Source organism: Peromyscus maniculatus, chromosome 20 (assembly GCF_049852395.1).
Source record: "Peromyscus maniculatus bairdii isolate BWxNUB_F1_BW_parent chromosome 20, HU_Pman_BW_mat_3.1, whole genome shotgun sequence".
Classification (NCBI taxonomy): Eukaryota; Metazoa; Chordata; class Mammalia; order Rodentia; family Cricetidae; genus Peromyscus; species Peromyscus maniculatus.
Window position 1 is genome coordinate 19,743,268 of NC_134871.1, and position 11,733 is coordinate 19,755,000.

An 11,733-nucleotide genomic window follows, 5' to 3' on the forward strand; every position below is an offset into this window, starting at 1 on the left:
GTGTGTTTTGAATTCCATTAAGTATTTCATGGCAGTCTTGCCAGTGTGTTTCAAATTCCATTAAGGATTTCATGACAGTCTTATTTTCTAATGGTGGAAATCAATTTGTGGTAAAACACATTGAAAAGAACACTGTACTAGAAGGAATCCTGGGTTCTCAAGTGTGTTCTGCCAGTAACTAGCTTTGTAAGCTAGAACAGTTTACATAACACATTCTGGAATGAGAGCTGGCTCGTGCTCTCCTGAGCCTATCTATAAAACCATCACAGTAAAAGAATGAAATCTTTCAGTCGTTCTTCTTGAAGATATTCTTCTCATTGTGACTTATCGATCTTGAAGTTTAGTTGCTTCAGTGTTCAGTTTCTCTCTGTAACCCTCATATGTACATGGTTAAGGAATATGCATGAGTAAAAAGTGGGACATGAGCTCTTCCATGTACAATAACCTGATGTCTAAGTTGGAAATATTTTATAACCTAAAGGAACTAATTGTAACCAAAGCATGTGGGTACATTAAGATACACAAAGAGGATCCTGTTTCGGCATGTATTCTGAAATGGTAGAAATGGAATATCAACTGTGCTCGCCCCTCAGCAGACACATCTGTCATCATCGGTCATGTCAGCTCCCAGTGTCATGTTAGACATCGAGAATACAGAGAGTGCTGCTCTGATCTCTTTATTTGATGGGGGCAGAGGGCGGGATGAAAGGTGTATATGAGCATGAGCCTAGAAACATATAGGTGAGTCTAATAATAAAGATCTGCAGCCTGAAAAACCAAGGGGTTAAGCTTGACTTTAGATATGAAGTGCAGCTACTAAAGGATTTAAAATACTTAGGGCCTGGAGAGATGGCTTGGCAATTAGGACAGCTTTCTGCTTTTCCAGGGGCCCCCACTTATGCCCCCAGCATTCATATTGAGTGGCTAACAGCTGGCACTAACTCTGGCCTCTACAGGCACCCATGCACGTGTGGCACACACACACACACCTCACATAAATAAAAATAAATCCTTTTAAAAAGTTGAAATACTTTAAGTTGGCACAAAATTTGTATGGACTTACAGTGTATTATTATGTGATACATTAATGTACATATACTTTATCTAATGTTTATCTCAGTGTGAGCATATTGACCCCTTCAGTTATCTGTTATATCGTTGAGGTAAAAAACAAAACAAAAACTAAAGCCCTTTGTATTCTATTACTTTTAAATGTCATCTTATCACCAGCCAGAATTACCTGGGAAGGGAGTATCAGTTGAGGAATTATTGATATCAGGCTCACCTATTAGCAAGTCTGTGGAGGACTATCTCAGGTGTTAATTGGTCTAGGAGAACCCAGCCCATCGTGGGTAGAACCATTCCATGTATTGGGCTGAAGGAAGCTTCAGGCTGGCTGGCAGAAGCCTCTGGTACCTTCACTGTACCTGAAGATTGGCTTCTACTGCATGGCTTGGTTAGAGGTTCTGTCTCCTTCTGTCACTGAACTGGATGGTTACACATAGCAAGGCCATCTTTAAACAGAACTAGTTAAAAATGGCAGATGACAGAACACCAAGTAAATGTTATATTGGTTTCATTTGAACCATTTTGTTTTTGGATTCTCTCCCCACCCCCTTTGTTTCAACCAGCTCTTTGATTCACATGCCAATGACACAGCAACCTGGGGATGAGAAACTTACTACAGTGGGATGATATGTTCCCTGTTGATGGCTGATCAGAAATCATGTTCTCGTGTGGAGATCACCAAATCCCTGTGTGTTTACACTGTTGGTCTATGTGTAGAGCCAATGATGGATTTCAGACTCCTTCTGAATCCCTAATCTAAGATGCTTCTCCTTGGTGTTCTCTAAGCCAGAACTCAGCAAAATTCAACCAAGGGCAAAATCTGGTTGGCCATCTTGTTGTGTTGGGGCCTTGGTCCAGGGATAACTCTTAGAACTTTAAGAGGCCGGAGAAAAAGTGGACTTGAAGACAGTGCATGGGACATAACTTTAACTTGTGTTTGTGTGTTCATGAGTAAAATTTTGTTGGAAAACAGCGATGCTTTGTGATAGATGAGTTGTGGCTTCTTTTGTGTCTAATGCAGTTGAGTTGTTTTGGCAGAGGCCCGTGGTCTATATTCTAAAATAGTTACTCTCAAGCCTTGTACCCCCGCCCTATGCCTGTTCAGAGTGTGATGGGATTGAGAGATTCTTCTTACTTGCTTTGGGTGGAGGTTGAGAAGAGGTAAGATGGGCGTTAGTGCACACACGGCTTTCCCTTTCAGCTGGGAGGAGAAAATTGCCTTTTCCAACATTTGGCAAATTGCAATAGGGACGCAGATCTGAAGTTTATTACATTGTTCTGGTTTCACCTTAATATGATAGGGTGACAAGTTACCAAAATAGGAAAAGTACAAGGAGTAACCAAGATGAGGGACCTGCTGCTGGCAAGAATTGAAAATCTGATATGAAATATTAATTGGTTTTATAATTTAAAATTCTCTTCTTGTCAATTTTCCTTTGAGGTTGCTGTCTTTCTCCTTCCTATCTTCCTTAAATGGAAACACAAATCCCTTTAAAACATAGCATTGCATTCCCAAAAGATATGTTCTTTTTCATTTCATCGTTTGCAGTACAATTTCAAATATGCAATACCTGAACTATGAGAGAAGAAGCCAATATCTTTATTTGACTACTAAGTTTTCTATCAGACTCAATGTTTATTTTTTTTTGTGTATGTGTGGAAAGATACAATATTTAAGATACAGAGAAAGTATTCCCAATATAATCCCCAAACTTGAATTTGGTGCCTATACACAATAAATTTGGAAGACAATTTAAAAATGAGTCTATGAAGAAAATTATTTTGATAGCATATGTATTTCTAGGCATCAAAAATAAAGTGTGCCTAGCATGTGGGTATGTGCCTATGACTCCACACCAAGAGGCTGAGGCAGGGTGATGGCAAGGGCAAGCTCAACCTTGGCTACACAGGAAGACACTGTGTTCAAAAGGAGCACAATCACATATAATATAAAGTAGAATTCCCTCTCAGTCTGAAAAGTGGCCTCTTTCTGGATGGAGTTCATGCATCTGACCTGGTTATACTTGGAGGGTTAAAGTCTCCACCGGAGCCAGAACTTGACTTTATAATAGAGAGAAGTTAGGCGATTCTCTCTTCTCTGGTGAAGAAAGTAGGAAGAGGGAGATTTCTGCATGGTCAGCTTTCTTCCCTCACCACAATATGCTTTGAGACATGGGTCTCCTAACTCCCGGTACCCAATGCTCAAAGTAGATGGCTTTCCACATAGGTGTGCATGTGTGCAACGGGTGAACTAAGCAAGAGTAAAACTGTTTCTTACAGACAATGGTCTTTAAATATGCTCTTCATTTGAGTAGTATACATGTTCATGTAAATTATTATTGCATTCATAATTAGCTATATATTAATGAAAGTTATTTTTCCACACAGTATTTTGGACCTTTTGAACTTCCTTCCACCCATCTTCTTGGATGGAAGTTTTTTTTTGTTGTTTTTTTTCTTCCCAATTTGTAAGTTCATTTGTTCTCATTCTCTGTCTCTTTTTCTGTCTGTCTCTCACTCACTCACTCACTCACTCACAGAGACTTCCTGTGAAGCCCAGGCTGGTCTTGAACTCATGGCAGTCCTGTCTCAGCCTTTTCAGCAATTGGGATGGCAAGCATGTTCTCGTGTAAGCTTTTCTATTGATGGAAGCCCACATGCTTTGATCCCTCACTGCCCAGCAGATACTGTACTGAGCACATTGCACGTGGTAAGCTTCTGAGTCATCTTGACAGACCTATGGAATGAAGGCTGACACTGCTTTTATTTTGGCTCATTAGGGCAGAGAGACTCCTAATCTTACTAAGTTGCTCACCGTCCCACCAGAGTGATGAAATCTGCCCTCAGGTCTGCGAACCACAGTACTGCTGTCATGGCCGCTGTTTTCTCATCGTACTCAGTTGTGTCTCTGGGCCGTTGTCCCTATTCTGTTCAACATCTACTCAAGATAATTGGATGACATTTGTGCTAATTGTGCTTGCTGGAAAAGGCAATTTTGAGTTGAACCGTTTCTACTGGGTTTCCGCTGGACTTTGGCAGGGTTATCTGTTAACTTAGGGATGCTGATTTTCTGCATTGTCCTGCAAGTCGTTTAGCTGTTCGTATGACAACTTGAGTGCTGTCCTTTATTTTCTTGAGTCTGAAATGAACTGGATGAGCGGTGTGTAGCTGGACTCTATTGTGTAATACTGTGATTTTTAGTGTTTGTTGTAATTTTTTATCAATCCATATTGTGATGAGATTTTTGTACGAGCAAATATTAGAAATATGTAATCTCGGTAACTTAATTTTTTTTTTACTAAGGAATACTTAAAAGCTGTTGCCGGTTTGGAGTCGAAGTTAATAGAGTTCTCTAAAAATTTGCAATTTTAAAACACTTTAGTTTAAACTGCTGTCAGTGATTACTAAGTGAAAAATTCTTGTAAGTCCAGTTGTGTTGTTTGGGGGTAAGTTGTCCCTGTAATGTCTCTTCGGTGCCCATAGTGAGCAGAGAAACTTGTAGGGATTTTCAGGGATTGTGTGTTCTTTGATTGATACCGCTGCACCATGGGGACCATGGGGCCAGTGTCTCTGTCCTCTGAGAGGAGGTGTGGATGTGGTGTAAACAACTGGTTTTATCAAACACAGTGGGCACTGTGTCATCCCAGCACACAGCAGGAGGTGTGAGGACCTTGAATAGGAGGGTACCCTGGGGAAGAAGAAAAAAGAAAGGTAGCAAAAAACAACAGGCAGTGAGGTGGCTGCCTTGTCGTGGTCAGAATCACGAAATGAGAGAGATTTATTTTTCAGTGTCTATCTGAGGTTCTTACAGTACTTGATTTCCTACTCCTCCTCTCATAATAGATAGTGATATAGAGAGTTATATTTTCACAGTTAGATGTAACAAGTCTTGATATTTTTTGTATTTAAAATTTTGCTTTTCTTATGTTTTGTTATTGGTCATGTTGAGCCACTTGGAGGTCTAGATTAGACTGAGAAGAGAGAGACACAAAATCTCTGTGTACTTAGGCCCAGAGACTACTGGGGACTGAAGGAAGTGAGGGCTCACTGTGTGATTCTTTTTTTTTTCTTTGGTTTTTCTCTTCTCTACTCAGTGTGTTCTTTGATTGCCCCTGACAGTGTCCTCTTGAGAATGATGAGGGTCCTAATGGCTTTTCTCTAAACCTTTCAGAAAGGTTCATTTTCTGAAACTCCCCACACACAGGCACACAGGCATAGACACAGACACAGAGACAGACACAGACATACATACACACACACACACACACACACACACACACACACACACAACCCTCCCCACACACGTTCTATAACCTTCTACGTAGTAGTCATGTTATTACTCAATTGCATGCCAAAGTGCCTTTCCTTATAGCAGACAGAGGGCCTTGAGGTTACTCATCCGTCATCTCCTAGCCCCTGTGTCTTTCTATCTTTCTAAATGAGGAAATAAACTAGGCACTAACTACTTTGGTCGATTTTGCTCTTGTGCTCAGGTATCTAGGGAAACCATTCACTAAGGCACGCCATGTTCCTGATCTTGAACCCAACTTCATTCTTACTAACATTAATTGCTATTTAAATCTTTAAAAACCACATAGAATGTGGATAACTTATGCCCCTACACCACAGCTGCTGAACACAGGGAAACATCGCCATCTCCGACCCGTGCCCCACTCAGCCTGCTCTTCCCTCGTCCTCTCACTGGCCATGTGCATTTTCTCCATTGCTCCCACAACCTCACTTTGTCAGGGCTCTACTTCTCTATGTCTCTTTAAAATACATTTAGCTAAAGGAGCCCAACATCCACGGTGTGTAATACCAATACCTGCTCTACCTTTACTCACTTTCTCTATTCTAATTATTTCCAGGTATTTACTGGTTGTTCCTATATAATTTGCAGTTCTCTATAGCTGGTGAAGATGGTTGATTTTGTTTTTTCATTTTTTTTCATATCTGAGATGTGTACATGTTAGCAATCTCATACTTAGTATCGAGAGAGTAAAGAAATTAAGTTTTTAAAATGGCATTCATGATTTATTTACTTGGCAAGTGCTAAAATTCCAGTCCATGTCCAGCATTATGCCAGAAATGGAGATTTCATAAATTGAAACAAATAAAAATTTAATGGGAGAACAGAAATGGGCCCTTGGTCTCTGCCTGTAATGTAGCCAGCACATACCTCTACTACTGTGTATTCTAGTCTCTTTCCATATTGTGTTAGTGCCGCGTGGCTGTGGCCCATCACTTTGGCATTGGCACCCTTGGGACTGAGGGATGGGTGTTAACGAACCATGTTCTTAAGGTCTGGCAGCATACTCGGCACATACTAGGTTCTTGGGGAATGCTTGGAATGAACTAGACTACAGTATAATTTGAAAAGTGTTACTTTAGAGCCTGTATGGGGTGGTGTTGGGAAGACAGGAGAGGGGGGTGTCCAGCATGCTTCTCTGCTTCTTGGCTAGGATAAGTCCTTGCGGCCAAATGACAGCCTTGTCAGGCTGCGTTTGGCCACAGTTACACTTGGACAGTAATTTTACTTAAACCAATATTGGCAGTCCTCACTTGGTGGATTACATTTTTGAGGAGGCACTGTAATTAAGAAGCATGTAAGTTGGCTAAAGTAGGTTCTTACATTCTGAACGAGGACTTAAAACACATACTTCATAGCAAAGGCCTATGCTTAGTAAATTTTGATATACCTATTACACAGTATAACATTTTCAAAGGTTAAACCAACTATTGTATGTTCCCATTGGCATTTAAATGTGTTTAAGCCATTAAATTTATGTTTTACAAAGAGGTTTCTGGAAATACACATGAGAAAAAGTTAAGACAGTGGCCCTTCCTATGGAGTGAGCCTAATATGACTTTGGGAGAGAAAGAAATTTTCTGTATGTCCTGAAAAGTTTTTTTTTTTAAATGTTTTGAAATTTTATTTAGAATGACTTTTGTGTGTGAAAAGAGAAATTGTTGAAACTGAATCTTAGTAAACTGAGGTTAACAAGCTTATGGCTTATGTAGTTCTGGGGAAGTCGCTCCTGGCTGAGTATAGGACTTTGAGGCCCGCTAGAGATTACTCTTACACTAGAAGCATTACCTCTCTGAGACATGGTCAAATAGGGTTAGGGGATCTGTGGCTAGTGAGGATCGTTTCCAGGTGCTGAAGCCCATCCAGGGGTAATTTCTGGGGAAAGTGGCTTGCACATTGCTAGTTAGAAGGCCAAAGATTAGAGTTGTAAGATGAGTCTGTGATGCAAACTGGGAATCCATAAACAGGAAGATATGTGCACTTAGCACCAATCAGAGCTTTTAAAGAAGGCTTCATTGCAGAGATAATTGTTTTTTACATCTTAGAATGGAAGGGAAAGTGTTACTCACAGAACACTAGAAAACAGGGACCTGATAAGAAATGGTTAAATAAACATGTAGTTAGTTTGAAGGTTAAAGCAGGTTCAGCAATATTAAGGCTCTAGGTTTGTGTTCTCAAATCTGGAAAGGTTTGAGACATGATCTGCAATGTTATTTGCTTTTCCGTGTTGAAATCAAAAGGGTTATTTCATAGTGATAACAAAGAGGCTTTTTTTTTATATATAAACCTAGGTACTTTATTAAATTGTATGTATTTAAAATAATCTTTTCTGTTTTCATTGTATAAGTAAATTGCAATGATAAAAGTTTCATATGTTTAGGAACACATAACACTTTTTGACATTTCACAATTCTACTATCCTTACCTCAATTTTTCTATGTACTTTATACACACATATGTATGTATACCCTTCTATATATGTCTTTGTTGTATCATGTTACATATAACTTGTAGCTTGCCTTTTTTTTTCATTTCACAATAGGACTTAGCACTAACTGTAAATCATTGCTTTAATTCCCAGTGTGCTTTTTAGGGGTTATAGTATTCTACTATCAATGTATCAAATGTATCAAATTTGAGAGTGTATAATTAAGCTTTTCTCCAGCAGGACTTATGCCTGAAATAGTCCTGAGGGACTATACAGAGAATGATAGGCATTTGAGAAATTCTGCATTCATGAAGTTGTATCAGAAGCGAGGAATGAAATGAGGAAAGGGATCTTTAAGTAACAATAAATATCAGCAAAGAATCTTGTAAAATTAATTCCAAATGCTTGTTACTATAGCTTTTTGGCCAAAAGACTTAACTGTGCAGAACATATTTAAAAGCCAAATCAGACCTTGTAGGTAATGGCTGATTGATGAAGTGTGGCATCGTGACATTTAAAATAATATAGATTTTTTGTTGTTGTTGTTTCCTTTACCCTCTTCTGTTTCTTCCTTTGGAATGTTTATCGTGTCTTGGAAAATAATTCTGTAATAGAGAAGGCTGCTTGCCTCTTCAAAAAAAATATAGCAAGAAAACCAACAATTTGTGGACATACTGGTCATGTACTTTGACCATGATCGAGAGGCTTCTGTCCAGCTGTTGGCCTCTGTTTATTAAAATGTAGGTTACAGCATTTAAGACTACAAATGAACCTTTTATGGGGTGGCAAGCTGTACTTCTGTGTCCACTATTTTCTTCCCCTAGCAAAGAAGCAATGTCATAATTTACTGGTGGACGTTAGCCCACAAATACTTAGTGTTCTACATTTGGTGGTATTCAGTTAGGTGCTCCATCATCTTCACTTAATGCACGAAAGTCCTGTACAGAGTCAAAATGGAAAGGCAAGGACCTGTCTTTTTTTTTGCCTTATGGCTTAGAAATTATCATTAGGTAATGTATTTTAGACACCTTTTTAGCCTTTTGCTACTTTCTGGAATTATTTTCTCAATGTTTAAACATTTAAGCACAAAGGGACTTTTTATTTCAGTTATATTTTTTTACTCCAAATTATCTCTTAGTTTGTACAAAATATATGACTTAAGTCTTTTCAGGGTCCTTATGACACTGAATGTAGTACTGGGAACTCTGGAAGAATGAGTGTGATGCTGTTGAATTTGCACATCACCTTGGCTACTGGTGATCACCATCAGTTAAATCTGGTCCAACTAACAATTGACTACAATCTCTTGAAACCCTGGCCTTTCAGTTAACCAGTCTGCCACCTCTTGTGTTGTCCCCTCACCCTCCAGGAAGCAGACTCATTTCCACCTGTGCCTGCCACTGATGTCTGGCCCAGATATCACTGGCTTTTCCAGAGAAGCTGATCTATAATTCAAATCTATTAACTACTTTCTTTAAATACTGTGTTGGAACATTATGTCTTTTGGTTGAAAAATTCCTATTTCTGATTCCCTGTTGCTTCTGTTTGCAGACTTCATATTATGTGTCAGTAGGTTTATATATGTTATTGCACATCTTTACTCTAATCTTGAAAGGAGGCTGGGTTCAGGCAGAAGCCCTGTCAGAACCAAAACAGCCACTACTCCCTGTGTGACCTACTGTCTCTTAGTTTCCAGGGTCCTCATTTACAAATTACCGGTCCCACCCAACTGGGAAGAGCAAATGGAAATGTATACAAAGGCCTTTGTGCTGTGAGGTTTCCACAAAATGACCTAGTCCTTCCTTTCTCCTACCCACATCACATCATTCTTTGAATAAAAAAGAAGATAGCATTGACCAGTGCTTTGGGTAATGCACCAGACATTTAAAAATAATTTGAAATTTGAATTTTTAAGTCACTGACTATTTGAAAACAAAAGATGCTGGTTAGAGTTCCCACTCTGTTTCCCATTGTGGAACTTTGAAGAGGCAGCACAGACTTCAGTCTTGGAGGTGATGTACTTTGTAGCAGGAGGATACTCTTTATAATCATCTAGTTTAATCCCATTTGAACTTCCAAGCATCTCTGGAGTCTCCTGCTGCCTCAGGCCCTTTGCTGGTACTCTGACTTCACTTATTAATGTGGCATGCTGTTGGGAGAATTAGGAGTGATGCAGAGTACTCTAACATAAGAAAATAAAGGCATTGGAGATTGTATTTCTCTGATCATTAGTGTTTTGGTTAAGGTAATCAATGAATTTCTGTAATGTGATTTGTAAAATGCACAACATTCTTTAACTATTTCTTTCTCTTTAAAATTGTAGGATGCAGAATAGAAAACTGTGACTCTTGCTTTAGCAAAGACTTTTGTACCAAGTGCAAAGTAGGCTTTTATTTGCATAGAGGCCGCTGCTTTGATGAATGTCCAGATGGTTTTGCACCGTTAGATGAAACCATGGAATGTGTAGGTGAGTACGTCTTAATTCAACTATCAAACTGAATTTTTTTTATTTTGTAAAATATATATTCTGCATTAAGAGAAGAAAAGAAAAATATGCAATTATATTATTTGTCAATACGACATTACCCTTACTGAGGAAATTGTGGATTTTCTATGGGAATATATTTGAAGTACTTTATGGGGTCCCTGTTTTCAACTTTAATTTTTTTACACTTTCTTTAAAATTTTTTTTGAGGGGGAGGCAGTTTTGAGACAGTGTTTCTCTGTGTAGTTTTGGTGCCTGTCCTGGATCTCACTCTCTAGACCAGGCTGGCCTTGAACTCACAGAGATCCGCCTGCCTCTGCCCCCCCCCACCCCAAGTGCTGGCATTAAACACATGCACCACCACCACCCAGCTTAAAATTTTTTTAAATTCATTTTTTGTACCAACCACAGATCCCCATCTCATGCATCCTCCTGCTCCCTTCTACACTTCCTCCCTGAACCCTTCCCTTATCCCTTCCTCCAAAGGGGTAAGTTCTCCTATGAGGGGACAGCTAAGCCTGATACATTCAGTTAAGAGACCATGATAAATGAAGACCACATGAGAGTAGGAAGAAGCAAAGTGCTAGAGAGGCCCACAGAAATCCACAAAGATATCCCCACAATAGACTGCTGACAATGGTCGAGAGAGACAGCCAGAACTGACCTACACTGGTGATGGGATGGCCAAACACCCTAATAGTTGTACCAGAAACCCCATCCAAGGACTGAGGAATCTGGATGCAGAGATCCATGGCTAGACCCAGGTGGAGCTCCAGGAGTCTAATTAGCGAGAAAGAGGAGGGTTTATATGAGCGAAAATTGTTGAAACCAAGGTTGGATAAAGCACAGGGACAAATAGCCAAACGAATGGAAACACATGAACTATGAACCAAAGGCTGAGGGGTCCCCAACTGGATCAGGCCCTCTGAATAGGTGAGACAGTTGATTGGCTTGATATGTTTGGGAGGCATCTAGGCAGTGGTATCGGGCGGGTCCTGTGCTCATTGCATGAGTTGGCTGTTTGAAACCTGGGGCTTATGCAGGGACACTTGGCTCAGTCTGGGAGGAGGGGACTGGACCTGTCTGGACTGAGTCTACCAGGTCAATCTCAGTCCTCAGGAGAGGCTTTGCCCTGGAGGAGGTGGGAATGGGGGTTCAGCTGGGGGGAAGGGGAGGGGGCAGGAAGGGGGAGAACAAGGGAATCCGTGGCTGATATGTAGAACTGAATGGTATTGTAAAATAAAATAAAAAGGAACAAAAATAAAAACAAAACAAAAAAAAAAGAAATATTGCTTAACCATTTTGTAGTTATATGTATCTGAAAGCTTAAAAGTGAGGTTTGGAAAGAAATGTGTTAATTTGTAATTGTATTTATGTGTGAATTAGTATATGCAGTTTATCACTCAATTGAAAAATGAAAAAAAAACACTAAAACATTTAAGT

General features: G+C 39.6%; 1 protein-coding gene across 3 annotated transcripts in view; it reads left to right on the forward strand.

Moving 5' to 3' along the window:
* Positions 1-11,733, forward strand: part of Rspo2 (R-spondin 2) — a 161,047-nt gene that overhangs the window by 86,231 nt on the left and 63,083 nt on the right. For all 3 annotated transcript variants that reach the window (XM_076555799.1, XM_042264748.2, XM_015997415.3), the window contains exon 4: positions 10,129-10,272. In XM_076555799.1, coding sequence (XP_076411914.1) covers positions 10,129-10,272 — 144 coding nt within the window. The remainder of the gene's footprint in view (positions 1-10,128; positions 10,273-11,733) is intronic.